The sequence below is a fragment of the Bombus huntii genome, chromosome 3 (genome assembly GCF_024542735.1).
Source record: "Bombus huntii isolate Logan2020A chromosome 3, iyBomHunt1.1, whole genome shotgun sequence".
Classification (NCBI taxonomy): Eukaryota; Metazoa; Arthropoda; class Insecta; order Hymenoptera; family Apidae; genus Bombus; species Bombus huntii.
Window position 1 is genome coordinate 2,784,904 of NC_066240.1, and position 15,107 is coordinate 2,800,010.

General features: G+C 29.9%; 2 protein-coding genes and 1 long non-coding RNA gene across 18 annotated transcripts in view; 2 read left to right on the top strand and 1 right to left on the bottom strand.

Annotated features, from left to right (window-relative positions):
• The first annotated feature begins 1,125 nt into the window (after nt 1–1,125).
• Nucleotides 1,126–11,465, top strand: LOC126864259 (zinc finger FYVE domain-containing protein 9). 10 transcript variants are annotated; one of them, XM_050615403.1, is made up of 16 exons: nt 1,126–1,182; nt 1,284–1,443; nt 1,550–1,748; nt 2,026–3,264; nt 3,538–5,049; nt 5,134–5,213; nt 6,729–6,906; nt 7,345–7,563; nt 7,644–7,766; nt 7,836–8,000; nt 8,061–8,220; nt 8,294–8,709; nt 8,781–9,024; nt 9,087–9,207; nt 9,292–9,453; nt 9,580–11,465. In XM_050615403.1, exons 3-16 carry the CDS (start codon nt 1,691–1,693, stop codon nt 9,733–9,735), a joined length of 4,833 nt encoding a protein of 1,610 aa, XP_050471360.1. In that variant the 5' UTR covers nt 1,126–1,182; nt 1,284–1,443; nt 1,550–1,690; the 3' UTR covers nt 9,736–11,465. The 10 variants fall into 10 exon arrangements, with proteins under 10 accessions (XP_050471360.1, XP_050471364.1, XP_050471365.1 ...); XM_050615407.1 differs by having other exon boundaries at nt 7,372–7,563; XM_050615408.1 differs by having other exon boundaries at nt 6,792–6,906.
• An 835-nt stretch (nt 11,466–12,300) lies between these two features.
• LOC126864344 (uncharacterized) lies at nt 12,301–13,650 on the bottom strand. Its single transcript, XR_007689134.1, has 2 exons — nt 13,457–13,650; nt 12,301–13,358 (listed from the first exon to the last, which is right to left on the bottom strand). It is a non-coding gene; the product is annotated as an uncharacterized LOC126864344 (long non-coding RNA).
• A 27-nt stretch (nt 13,651–13,677) lies between these two features.
• The window catches only part of LOC126864266 (FERM, ARHGEF and pleckstrin domain-containing protein 1), a 28,829-nt gene continuing 27,399 nt past the window's right edge, over nt 13,678–15,107 (top strand). For 3 of the 7 annotated variants that reach the window (XM_050615434.1, XM_050615435.1, XM_050615436.1), the window contains exons 1-2: nt 13,678–13,868; nt 14,788–15,064. In XM_050615434.1, coding sequence (XP_050471391.1) covers nt 14,879–15,064 — 186 coding nt within the window. In that variant the 5' untranslated portion in view covers nt 13,678–13,868; nt 14,788–14,878. Of the gene's footprint in view, nt 13,869–14,234; nt 14,382–14,787; nt 15,065–15,107 lie in introns of those variants that run through there. The other 4 variants (XM_050615433.1, XM_050615429.1, XM_050615430.1 and 1 more) reach the window with 4 other exon arrangements.

Here is a 15,107-nt window from a genome sequence, read left to right on the forward strand (position 1 = left end):
GATCATAAAAACATCCGCATTCTTGTGAGACGGACAGGAATAAGTAGAGCATCCCTGTTTCTGTCAGAGACATTCATAGCATCACAAGAAACATCTTGCCTTCCATGTTTATTTTTCAGAACTAGTCACGACTAAATTTTCGGACGGTTTTCCTTAGGTTTCAGTATATGTCTGTCGAGACTTATTTATATGATCGTGGTTATGACGGAAAAAATATTATTGGTTATGACAGAAACATTACAGGTTATGACACCACAAAAGGTTGCACAGGCGATCGGCAAATTCATCATCATAGATGTGACCTCTATCCTCATCTAATCTTTAGTTGGTAGCTAATTCGATTTTATTTTTTACATATGCGTACTATTTGTAGCTGTAGTTGAATTCCCAAAAAGTTAATTTGTATTAACGTAATCGGCCGCCTCACGACAGTTTAGAGTTTAGTGAGTCAAACATATTAGATTAACCCGCCAAAATGGCCGTCATCTCGTGCAGTCAGTGACTCTACGGACTTCACTCATTAGACAAAGCATGGAAATAAGTCAATATGGTGTCAAAGTAACATGTAAAATGTCCCCAAAATGACTAGTTTTACATAGTTTAACTTTCGAACCGCGATTTAAAATTTGCATTTTTAGATTTTACATGTCAAAAACTATAAGATTTCGACAAATAAAAAAGTTTATAATATTTGGATCCCTAAAGTAAAGTTCAGCCTACGAATAAGTCGATCGTGTATCATCCTATATGTTTTCTGTATACTTGTTTGTACATAAATTTTTTATAATATCTAAAAATAATAAGACATTTAACTAATCATGGTTAAAATCATTTTATATGCAAAGCACGTGAATCTTCATTATAAAAGATATCATTTTTTGATATTGTTACATTACAGAGATAAATTTTGTAGTGTATGAATCTTATCATAGTAAATTTTCATCGTAATAAATTACATTATTTTAAAGTTTTGTAATCTAAATTATTATATCTTTTTCTATAATATCGAGATCAAAATCAAAATTATAAATTACTAAAACTAGCTAAAACTTATAAAATTCATATTCTTTCGAACATAATCGATTAATCGAGAATAAGAGAATAAATTTTTCGATTTATCGATAGGATACGTTTGCCTCTGCTGAGTTTGCATAGAATGACAGTTCTACAGGCAAGTAGTGTGTAAGTATGTACAAGTGCTTATTCCACTGTCAATTAATCCACGTGATGATCAAAAATTTATGATTATTTTTTTTTTGATTTTTTACGTTTCGTTTTCTCAGGCGCAACTCAGGCCATTCTGATTATCCACTTTTTTTACTGATGTCGCCGACTGCGTATTATGGATAATAAAGGAAAACCGATTTGCCAAGATATATGTACTGATTGAAGACACCTAATGCAAAGTGATTCTTTCTTCACGCGGAATGACAGTGATTCACTGTAAGAAATTTTTTTGAAAGATTAAGAATATCGTGCATGTAAATTATCATCGATCATTCTTTTTCATATTTCATATTTCAATATTTCAATATTTTCGATGAATTAGCTACAATAAAATTCTAAAATTACGTCGTACATTTCGTTCGAACGGATACCATTAATGGAATCGTATTTACCATTATCAGAAGTTGGATAGGAATGTTCATTCAATGACTTCAGAATTGGCGTAGCTAACATTAACGACGCAATGGAAAAATTTGCTATTGATTTGGACAAGGTTTTGGATGATTTCGAATTTAACGAAGGTAAAATTTATTTAGTTTGTTTTTATCTCTGTTTTAAATATAGTCGAGATTCTATAAAGTTCCTAATCCTGGTTTTTTTGATAACTTTTTCCAAGTAGAATAATTTTTCTATTAAAACAATTTCAATTGTATAATTTCTTTTTTTTATAAAAATTGATTTATAAATAACTTCGCTTTTTTTTTTAAATAATTTCATGTTTGATAGAGATATTTTTATTTTTTGATATTATTAATGTTACATATTTGTTAATATTATTATAATGAATACATATTTCAGACTGTGCAGAGCAAATAGCATCTGATAATCTTTCAACAAACAATGCGTCATCTTCTTCAGTTAAATGTAATCTAGAACCTTCAGCTTTAAAAGGTTATAATTATCTTCTAATAGAGCCTAAGAAAGAAAATAAAGAGTTTGATATTATATTACCTGTAGAAAGGCATAAAGACTTGCAACAAATAAATACAAAAAACAAATGTATTAATGAAAATGATATAGTATCTGAAAATCTTAATTATAGTACAGAACAGACAACAATAGAAAATACAGATGTAAATCAGTTTTATATACAAGAATGCACAAACGAGAATAAGTCAATACAAAAACAATCTGTTTCATCTTATGATTCTGAACAGGTTTCTTTAGCAATATATAATGATATATCACAAAAGGTATTACAAAAACAACAAAATAGTAATAACAGCCCAAAGATTGACAATAGGTATGATAAGAAATTGAACCAGTCGAATCTGAAACCTAGTGTTAGCAACGTTTTCAGCAGTTTGAATGAGTACATTAATGCTCCACCTGGAAGTTCAGATTGCATTCATTCCATATTAAGTGATTCAGAAATACAATCTGATTTTGAGACTAAGGTACCTCAGATAATCCAGAGCAGTGCTAAAGATAGTGATGAAAGTATACCACATAAACAGACAGCTGATATACCTGATCCAGCTAGAGAAATTCCTGCTTTAAGCTATCAGGATGCCACGATACCCATAACGGTAGAATTACCAATTACATATGAAACTAATATTAAAGAGGATGTAAAAAATGTTCGTGTAACAAATTTCGAACCATTGGAAAGCAAAACAGACCTTCCTGAAAAAGTTGCTCTAAATGAAGCTTGTATTGAATTAAGTAATGAAGCAGAAATTAAAATTGACAAAACACATAACTATAATTCTGATAGGATAGATCAAGAAAAAAATTCTATGCCTAAGTGTACTTGTATACAAGGTGGTTATTATGAAAATGAGTCTACAACACCCATAACGGTAGAATTACCAATTACATATGAAACTAATATTAAAGAGGATGTAAAAAATGTTCGTGTAACAAATTTCGAACCATTGGAAAGCAAAACAGACCTTCCTGAAAAAGTTGCTCTAAATGAAGCTTGTATTGAATTAAGTAATGAAGCAGAAATTAAAATTGACAAAACACATAACTATAATTCTGATAGGATAGATCAAGAAAAAAATTCTATGCCTAAGTGTACTTGTATACAAGGTGGTTATTATGAAAATGAGTCTACAACACCCATAACGGTAGAATTACCAATTACATATGAAACTAATATTAAAGAGGATGTAAAAAATGTTCGTGTAACAAATTTCGAACCATTGGAAAGCAAAACAGACCTTCCTGAAAAAGTTGCTCTAAATGAAGCTTGTATTGAATTAAGTAATGAAGCAGAAATTAAAATTGACAAAACACATAACTATAATTCTGATAGGATAGATCAGGAAAAATATTCTATGCCTAAGTGTACTTGTATACAAGGTGGTTATTATGAAAATGAGTTTACAACACCCATAACGGTAGAATTACCAATTACATATGAAACTAATATTAAAGAGGATGTAAAAAATGTTCATGTAACAAATTTCAAACCATTGGAAAGCAAAACAGACCTTCCTGAAAAAGTTGCTCTAAATGAAGCTTGTATTGAATTAAGTAATAAAGCAGAAATTAAAAATGACAAAACACATAACTATAATTCTGATAGGATAGATCAAGAAAAAGATTCTATGCCTAAGTGTACTTGTATACAAGGTGGTTATTATGAAAATGAGTCTACAACACAATTGCAAGATAATGAAAGTAAATTAAGCGTGGAAAATATTGGTACAAGTGAGATACATAGGAGCAGCTTAAATTCAGTATGTAAGCCAATTGGATTTAGTAACATTGATAATTTATCAGAAGATGAATTGACCAAATATTTAGCTGAATTAGAAGAAGAGGAGAAATTAAGGGAAAGCTGCAATAAAAAAGATGAAAATAAACAAAATGTCCAAGTTTTCCCAGATACTTCTGTAGAATCTCGAAAAATGATAGAATCAGAATTAAATGAAAGGATAGAAAACATTTCAATAACTGACTGTCAGAAAAAGGAAATGGATAAAGAATTATTAAATAATGCATTAATGAAACAAAATGTACAACAATCTGATGATCGATTAAATGAAGACAGATTAAATAAACACAAAGATATTTTAAATAATCCAAGTGGTAAAGAATTAAAATTGTTGCATAGAGATAATGTAGCTAAAGATGATAAAATGAAATTAGAAAATGAATGCGTGCCTGATACAAAAGATATTGAAGACAGCCAAGAACGTCCTACGTATAGTTTAAATATTAATCAAGGATCACTAAATGATGGCAGAACTGAGATACAATTAAAAGAGCAGAAAGGAAATTCTACGCAATATAATCAAGCTTGTGAATTAAAAATGCCAAGTGATATTGATAATATTTCGGAAGAAAGAATTTCAACGACATCTGAGCTAAATACATTAATTGATATGACAAAACATAATGATGATGCAATATCTACGTCTGTAGATGTTTACACAAGACCAAATGTAAGTGATACTAGCAATGATTCAGAGAAGCCAGTACGTCCCCAAACATTGGATATTGTTTTGTCAAACAATAGCACAGAACACCAAGTACTTGGTTCTACAAGTGATACACCATCTTATCAAGTTCAATCAGATACTGATGGTATAAAAGAGGAGCAAGGATCTTCCCCGGATATTTTAGACAATTCTTTACCGGAATCTGGCTCAGTTCTGGGAAAACAACCACCATTCTGGGTTCCCGATAGCGATGCTCCTAGTTGCATGCTCTGTGATGTTAAGTTTACCGTTATCAAAAGACGACATCACTGTCGGGCATGTGGAAAAGTGTTATGTAATAAATGTTGTAATATGAAATATAAATTAGAATATCAAGGAAACATTGATTCACGCGTTTGTGTTTCTTGTTATCAGCTTCTTACTAAAGGTAACTTTTCTTCAATTTAATATTATTTGAATTATTTTAACATTTTTCTTTATAATATTCGGAAATAAAATGTTATCCTTTTAGCTGAAACAGAGCAGGGTATGGGAGAATGGTCTTCTGGTTATTCCACATGTATGAATAATAATGATATCAATTCGCCCCAGGTATGTTAGATATAAATTATTTTATATGTATAGTGTTATGAATCTTTTTTTATGTGTAAATATATAAATTTTACTATTCTCAAAGAAATTGAGAAGAGTTCTTTAAGTATTACTCTTGTTTTATAACGGACTATTAACGATTTGTAGAACTGGTCAAAAAATATATGTATATTTATTTGATTAAATGTTTTTATCTTCGAATTGTTCTCTCACATTATTTTATATATTTTCGGTTTGTTTGTGTTCTAGATTTTGCATATTTGCATGTTTGGTTTGTTTATTTATGTTTTCGATTTATTTGTTTATATCGTCGTATTGACGAATTCTACAAAATGGGATTATGACATATTAATAATTGATGGTAACACTTCTGGAGCTCTCTTCACTGACACAAAGTATATACTGAGTAGCTTATCATATTTTTCATTTTAATATAGCGTTCAATAATTACTTTCAATTGTTTTTAATCTTTTGTTTCATTAATTTGATTCAGTTGTTTACAAAAATAGCAATATGAGATATTATACTACTAAATCTTTGATTGTGATTTCTACTACATTCTTATGAATGTTAATATTCAATAAAAATTTTTGTTTATTAATTTCCTAATTTCTATTGAAAACAACTTGCAATGGAATCTTGTAAGACTCATTAATCTCCTACATTTCTTCAATTTTTATTACGTTATTTTTCCTTTTTTAATTTGTAAATATTTTGTTGAATTTATTAATTCAGAATAAATGTACAAATTAAATTTAGAAGAAGCTTTTCACTTTGTGAATTAATTTAAATTAATTGTGAATTAGTATGAGTTTTGTGACCACCTATAACAACTTGTTGAATACTTCTTTCTTGTTAGAATAAATTTATATGAGAAGATACTAATTTGATACAAAAGCTTGATATTTTTTAACTAAAACTAAATGTTCACTGTTTAAAATTTTTTCTTAAATCATTTAGGTAATAAATTCATAGTAATGTATTTTACCTGTTTGTATTATGTTCTTTGTACATTATGAATGTTTCTTATTTCTTTTGCCATGCATTGCAAATATAAGGCATGTGTTCGAACTGTAGTATTTTTGTGAAAAGTGACTTGTTTGCTTCTTACTTTAATAGTAATTAATATCCAGTAAATATGAAAGATTTCTCATAGTTTGCATTAATTCAGTTGTACAGATTTATCAACAAATAGTTGCTTGAAATATTACATTAAAATTTTGTTAAACGTATATTATATCCTTTGTCATTTTATTTATCTTACTGCTAATAGTGCTTGTTTGTCTTATTTAAGCTTTTTGTGAATTTTTCAAAGCAAACAAATTCTTTTTTAACATTAATATTTCTAAGACAAGATAAGATTTTTAAGATATTTAGTGAAACATAATTTCATTATATTGAAACATAATTAAAATACAATTAACAGAAAAGTACTGATATTTTATGTGCATGGCTTGTGTTTGCTGGATAAAGAAATAAATGTGAATGTTAGGAGTATTCGACAAATGGTTATAGGGGAGACAGCCCAATCCAAATAATCCCATGGAGTACTGTTCAACTATACCACCCTTGCAACAGTTAGCTGGCGGCTTGCCTCCACCTCCTACGGTTATGGTACCCGTTGGAGTCCTTAAAAGGGAAGATGGTACAAAGAGTCGGCCTGAAATTTCAAAATCTGTTATGTTCAGTGATGGTGAGTGAAGATTATAAATATTATGTTATTTATATTTATTTAAATCAAAAGAAATGCATTGCTAATGAATTTGTCTTTTTTGAAAGTTAATATTTCAGTTTTTATATGCGTTACAAATATGTGATTTGGTTTATCACAAAAATTATTTTTGTTGATATATTAGAACTATGCTTATGGCTGCAGATAGCTGTATAATATTTAACACTTAATGCTTAATATATATTATTCAAATCTACAACAATTTTATGTAATAACTCTTTACACTTTACTCTTAACATACCTTATTATAATATTTTTAGTTCTTTGAGTTAAAGTTACACTCCTCTGCCCAAGTTATTATTATATTTTACTTTTCACCTCCTTCAAATATTTTACCCTTACGCTGGACCTGTTCCTTCCTGTTTGTTTTGGTTTTATGCACCTCTAACTAAAACACAGGAATAAGGCCTGGCTGTGACCTGACAGAACTAGACATGTCGTGGGATTTGAAACCACCATACCGGAAATCTGGTAGTAAGAGAATACCAACACCTGGCTCATCTGTACCAAGTACGTCTGTCAAGAAACAGAACCTACCACGTTTTGACCCAAATACAGAAAGTTATGTGCCACAAGATCCTAATGCGCTTCCACCAACAGTAACGATACATAAAGGACGTGAGTAATAATCTTATTTACAGGATAGTAGTTCTATGTTAATGTTGTATTACATAAATATGTTCAAATATGTAAATCAGAGGTATCATATCATGCTGTAACGGACGAGAATCTTCTATACAAAACGCTGAAAAATGAATGTGAACCACCTGTTATGTTTGCGATTAATCGAAATCTCTATGCATATGTAAAAATGGTAACTTGTAAGTATAAATTAAAGGTGTATATAATTTCAGATATTATACAATTACTAATAAATTCATTATTTGTAGTAAATTGTTGTGTTAATAAAACATGTTGGAATGTAACTTCGAAAGGATTGGATTGTGTTGGACAAGATGAAATTATATTATTAATCGAGGTACTACCTGATGAAATCCGGGTTCCTAAAGATCTGCTCCTTTTTATTAACCAATTACGTCTTGAAGCTATGAAAGGTATTATTTATATTCTATATTAATTAATTTACAATGCTACATTACTTTGATTTCATGCAGGAAACATTGTGTCCGAATTGGGATTTTTAATATACCAGGGAGGAAATTTCTTGGATTCTCGGGAACACGCAGGGTTCTTGTTTATTCGACAAACATCGCAATGCTTGCAAAAAATTATATTACCTCCTGGCCCGTACCTATTTGGCCTCCTAGTTCACAGGTTTGTTTTTTTTTAATAATGCAAATTTAATGGCTATTGAAAATGGATCAATTTGCTATCTTGATATCTATAGGTGGGAAACACCATGGGCGAAAGTATTTCCGTTACGCCTTGTCTTACGACTGGGCGCAGAATATCGTTACTATCCGTGCCCGTTATTCTCGGTTCGGTTTCGGGATGCATTATACTTTGAAATAGGACATACTGTTATGAAGGTTTTAGCGGATTTCAGAAATTTTGCGTACACGTTACCAAGTGTAAGGGGACTAACAATTCACTTAAGAAACAGAATGACAGATGTAATGTTTCCGAGAAATCGATACGATCAAGTGATCAAAGGTTTAAATAATTCGAATGATCACGTATTAGCATACGCTTCAAATTTTAGTATTGCTGCCGACTCACATTTAGTCTGTATACAAACTAACACCGGTGATGAAAGCACTTATCAAACGCAAGCGATAAGTATCAATAATAATCCAAGAACAAGTACGTATTCGATTTTTACTTATTTATGTATTTATTTGAATATTTTGAAAGTAATTGTTCAATCGATACAGTAACAGGTACTAGTTTTATCGTGATTAACGGAGCATTGAAATCATCGATGGGTTTGTCAGCGAAATCTAGCATAGTTGAGGATGGATTAATGGTAGAAATAATGCCAGAGAAAATGGAAGCCTTGAAAGCAGCTCTAAAAAATATGCAAGACTTTTCAATTGGATGCGGTCGACAAGGAGCACCCGAGCCGGATGAAACAGTGAACATAAAGTGGGTCGATAATGATGTGCAATTCAATGTAGGGTAAGTATTACTATAATAATTATTTATAATCATCTATTTAAGTCTATGTTGCGTGTTTCCAGGGTAAAAAGTCCTATTGATAGACGACCTATGGATGGTATTCCTTCAATCCGAATACACAATGGTATTGATTATAAAGGAACGAGTAGATTTATACGATGGACAGAAGTATTTATCATTAATGTACGTTTAGAAAAAAATATGATATAAATTCTGAATTGTTTATTGTATTTATAATATATAACATAGAATATTATCTTTTTAAAGTCCGATGATCATCCGAATGGTGTTCATGATCCTGTGGATATAAATAAATTATCAGGAAATATAGCGAAAGCAACATGTACAGCCTTAGTGAAGTTATTGGACTTATTAGCCAATGCTGGTTTAACAAAGCTTGGTGTAAGAACAACTATTCATCCTGACAATGTAAGTTTAGTGTGACAATTTATAAGCTTCTTTTATAAAGTGTGAAAAAATAATCAGATTTTAGTCATTTAACATAATTTCTTTGAAAAGAGAAATATAATAAAATTATAATCATAATAATACTAGGTTGGTTATGAAGCCGGTAGCGAAGGTATGAAATTGCCTCCAATCTACATGAAGAGTTTAGACAACGAATTAATTCAAGTTCTGCATAAAGCAGCGCAAAGTAGTCAAGATACGCATATTGTGCTTGAATTAATTTTTTACATACTCGATGATTGAAATCTTGCTCCGTTTGCTCCTGTTTTGTTAACGATTTTATTAATATAACATAGTAGAAATATAAAGCTCGTGATGTTCGTACACGACTGAAATGTATAATTAAAAAACTCGTGGAACCACTAAAAAATAGATCTTTTGAGCGGAAAATATTTTCTATCTGAATACTATCTATCTATAATGATACACAAAAACAGCGCTTATATTATAAAAATATATCGAATCATATTTGAGTATAATTATAACAGAGAGAAATTATGAAATTTAAAATTAAATAGATAATGAAATTTGTTTTAAATTGTATTAGCTTTAATCTTTTGGAACTCAAATTTGTTTGCTTTTTATGAGGAGAGAACATTGATATCACAATTTTTGTATATCACATATATATATATATATACATATAAATTTTATAAAAAAGAAATATCGATGGAAAATTTTTTGCGACTAAAATCAAAATGAAGTACCATTATTTGTTATTGTGTAAATATATCTGTTTTGTTGTTATTCGTGTAATATGTGTATAATGATAGTTAATAGTACTTTTCTGTCAAAAGAGTATTAAACATATTAATGTAATAAACTGAAAGATTCTTATTTATCTTTTCATAATTTAATAAGAACAAAATTTTAAATTGTAAGGATTTTTTGACAAAATAGTTTTTAACATTTCAAATTAATTTTCCTTTATATATGTATGTTAAATTTTATTAAATATTGATAGAAATGATACAAATAATGATACGATGGTAAGATACAAATTGTTGTATTTTGAATAATTAATCAAGGACTTAAGGTTTAAAACTAAAAATTGTGACTATGATAAAAGAAATTGCGTAATTTGATTCACTATAATTTATACATTGCAGATAAGAAATTGATTTAGGAAATTTCCTGATATTTGTTTAATTTTCAATAATGTTCAAATTTTATCAAATTTTGTAACTTTTACGTTAGGTGAAATTTTTGTACTTTGATGTTGACCTTAGCAGGAAAATAAACTCTATGATATTTCAATAGAAAGAATTTAAATATGGGAATACTTATGACACGAATATTGATAATAGTAACTACTAATAATAATTTGTAAATATGTATGTATGATAGCTGAAATATGTAAGTTTGTTTTATTGTCATAGCATACATTTTGTATTTGAAAATAGTTAACAATAATCAGTAGACAAAACATTCTTCTGACTTATGATATAGTATTTTTGTGATTTAGTCTGTAAATTTTCTTTCTTTGATCTATCTTGTAATGTTTTAGAAGTTACTTGAATCTTTATAATTTGATGTTTCGGTATCGTACGGTATCGAAACATATTGAAATACCAGAAATTTATAATAACCTTTAGTTTCAATTAGCAAGATGGTGAATAACACATACTTCTATATTGTTGTAAGCAATGTGATTATCGACATATATAAATGTTTATATTTGTTATTAAAAATTTGGGAAAAGAAAATCCACATATTTTAAGAGTGCAGAATTTTATTTTTTATTGCTTGTATTGTAAGATTGTCTAAAAAGCTGTTTAACATGATAAAAATTGAATATACAAATTAAGAGTATAATTGCAACAAATTTACTTGACTGCAAGGAATTGTATAAAGTAGACTTAAAACATGTAATTTGTTAATGTAGCATGCAGATCAAGTTGACAAAAAAGCTAAAATTTGTAATTCGCAATAGAAAGTGATGTAAATAAATAAAGAAAATATTGTGTGGGTAACGTTTTTGTGTTCATATTTTTATCACGTTTAAAAGAGAATGAACGTTAGCATATATAAGAACCTATCAAAGTAGGGATCTACCCTGTTCGTTTGCTATTTAACATATATAAGAACCTATGTATTTAAGCTTAAAGTTATAGATCTGCTCTGTTTGTTTGCACACTAGCATAGACAAAAACCTATTGAGTTCCATTCTACAAGAATCTATTTAATTGTACGGTCGTACGGAAAAGATTATATCTACTTTCCTATCCAAAGTAGACAAGTATGAGAATGGCAAAATCGCGCAGTAATGAAACTAATTGTGAATTGCCTAAGAAAGAGAAATTAATTGTTTACTACATTTTTTTTAGAGAAAAAAAGAGAACATTCCTTTTCAAACGATAATGGATCAGTGGAATGATGCAGTAATCTTAATATATTTTTTATACGTGATAATATTTTAGATTTAACATTAATTCTTGGCACTTGGCATGTTAATTGTACTGGCATGAATATTTTTTCATCGTCGGCATATAACCACGTATTCTTTTTTCTTAGTACGTACTAATTCTGATTCCTACTGATCGCGGAAACTCTCATATTTGTAAGGTAAGGCAAAACGATCACTATGAAGTCAGCCCAGAGAACAGTCGTTTCTGAAGAATCAATTCGTACAATGATTCTAGGAGCATTTGAAGGAAAGCTTTCCGTTGAGGCTGAGGAAGAAGACATCAAGAAAGAAGGGCGAAAGTCTCAGGAATCAAAAGGAAAAACGAAGAGCAGTTAGAATTTTTTCGAAGGCAGAAATTTACATTCGAATAATACAAGTGTCTGACTCAAACGTCTTGGATGGTTTTCCTTTATAGGATGGTTTATTGGTATAGAGATACACATACATATTAAGTATATCTAATATTTGTAAATGTATTGTTTATTTTCTTTGTTCTCTGTTAATAAATTATTATATTCTGACATTTTGCATTATTTCTAACCCTAGTTTATATGTACCATAAAAAATTCAGATATGTTAAATTTTCGTAAAAATTTTTGATTTTCTTCCGAAATGAAATTTTCGCAACCAATATTGACATAATTTACTATAATTTTAAAAATAATTTTTTTGGTAGGGAGTTCTGATTGGCTATTTTTTAAATTTTCGTTGAAAAATTTCGTATTTTCGTTTCATCTTTCACAATCTTCCTCCTATCTTTTCGTCATTCTTTCACTGGATACCAAATGAGAAGTATCATTTCTTTTCAATATAATGTGAAATGTTCATTTTAATATAATTCTTCGAATTTTAAAAAATCAAAATTCATAGAATTAATAATCTTGAGTCAATAATGAATGAAAGATGGATAAAAAGCGTGGTTAGTTTCGTAGTTACATATATATGTCGTTACGTCTTCATGTCCTTATATCTCGCTTATAGCCAATTGGCTTTTTTTATTTTTATCATTTTTGTAACTCATTTGAATCATGATTTTACTTAAGTTACTCCGTTCAGACATCAGCGTCGTTCAACTGACAGTTGGCCTGTATCACCGCGCGTTGCCGTATATCGGGAGTTTTATTATTTTTGTTAACTTCTAAAGTAAATGACTTCCGAATAGTTCTTAGAGTTTATTTAACATGGTATTTTTTAAAACGATCCATACGTAATGCTACATCGCATACATCGCATTTAAAAACTGTTTCTTTCCGAACTAACATTGATAAGCATATAATGCATCGTTTTGATGTTTTCCTTCGCCTTTTTAGTGTTGGAGGTAACCGTATAGGAAAATGCCGGCCAGTATATCGCGTTAATGTATCATTGATAGATGATGCCTCTCTTACTCTTACGTTTGCTAAGTATTTTTCAATAATTTCTTCGGCTAATCTTTGCTTGTAGACAGGGAAAGCTCGACCTTTTTTATTGTTTTTGAAAATTATATAACTCTTTAGTAACATCATGTTTATAAAGTAAAAAAATATTTTTTATAGCCTTTTTTAAGCAGATACAAACTTTTCCGTAGAACCGTACAATTAAATAGGTTAATGTAGCACGAAACTCAATAGGTTTTTGTCTATGCTAGTATGCAACCAAATAGGGCAGATCCCTAACTTTAAGCTTAAATATATAGGTTCTTATATATGCTAAAATGCAACCAAACAGGGTAGATCCCTACTTTTATAGGTTCTTGTATATGTTAACTTTCGTTTCCTTCAGCACTTGGTCGCGTGGTGCAGCACTAGTCCGGGAACAACCAGCAGCATAAGCGTGAGCACTCTCATTTCCTCTCTGTTAATATTAGGAGTATCGCGAAGACGATTCTACATACAACGGGAGTGCCGGTGCATGAGTGTTTAGTGATCAATGAACTCAGCGTTGCTGTATATTGGGGCGTGCTGCCACGGGTCTTATTAAGCCGGCAGACGTATGTATGAGAGAATCCAACATTTTCTGTTGCTTCATAATGTAGTTTGATTGATTCTTTCCCTTTAAAGATCCTAGGCCCCGCCTTTTCTCTTCGTATCACTTCTCGTATATTTAAGATGCATCACTATGGATCTTTTATTTCTCATTTCTTAAGACAATTTAAATTGATTTATCTATTTATTTCAATTGGAAATTCATGTCTCATAGAAGAAATTTAATAGCGGAGTACGGTCGACAAAACTATAGTTCAGAATATCGGTATCTATTTGAATGTTAAGATCATTAATTGATCGACAAATCAACACTTTCAACCCTTTTAACTACAGCCAATCTCTTAACGTATTCCATTAGCACTGTTCGATTAGTAGTATAATCGGTATAATCATAGTCTTGACGTAACATCGTAACATTGTAACTTCTCGGTGAGATACTTCTAGAGTGGATTGTTGAATAATAAGTCAATAACACTTACATTTAGCACACATCATCTTTGTAAGTTATGTAAACAAACGTTAGTAATTTTTTTGAAATTATACAGCATAAGTAGGATCGACCGATCGCTTTTTGTATAAATCATAATATTTGACTTTTGATATTTGTGGGTACACTTTTCTCGTTTTCATATCGTTACATCTTTCGCACTTTCTCAAAAATTTTAGACGATCCGATGTAATCTGTATAAGATTTCACGATACTGCGTAGATACAGGATTACTTTGAGATCGAGAGGATAGAGAAAAATTTCGTGTATCTTTTTCGTGGAAATGTTTCTTGCTTAATCATCTGTACTGCATGTTGTCAATGTTAATGTAATATTTACTCGAAAGATATATTATATTTAACTCAATCTGTTTTTTGCTAGAAACAGTAAGTAAATATACTTCTGTTTAAGTAAATATATTTAATGTCTTGTTACAGATGACAATGTAATAGTGAATTATAAATCAAATTTTCCATAAGGAAATAAATTATAGATGGTCATTCTACAGTTTACAGTAGATGACTGAAAATGAATGATATAGAAAGCATAAGCATGAAAGGCAGTGGAGGATCTAAGATGCCTCATAGTCATTCGACTCCAGCAGGTGTGGATGGAGGTAGTAGAACCCCTCCTACAACACCTAGAAAAGCTGGTAAAATGCTTGCTGTTCGTGTGCAGATGTTGGATGATACAATTACAATGTTTCAAGTTCAGGTAATTTTTATAATAGTTTCATGAAATGGTTCTGTTCATTGGC

Coding starts and splice junctions, on each gene's coding strand:
- LOC126864259 (XM_050615403.1), top strand. CDS start 1,691: ATGGAAAAATTTGCTATTGATTTGGACAAGGTTTTGGATGATTTCGAA. Junction 7,767..7,835: donor ATATGTAAAAATGGTAACTT/GTAAGTATAAAT, acceptor CATTATTTGTAG/TAAATTGTTGTGTTAATAAA. Junction 8,221..8,293: donor TTTGGCCTCCTAGTTCACAG/GTTTGTTTTTTT, acceptor TGATATCTATAG/GTGGGAAACACCATGGGCGA.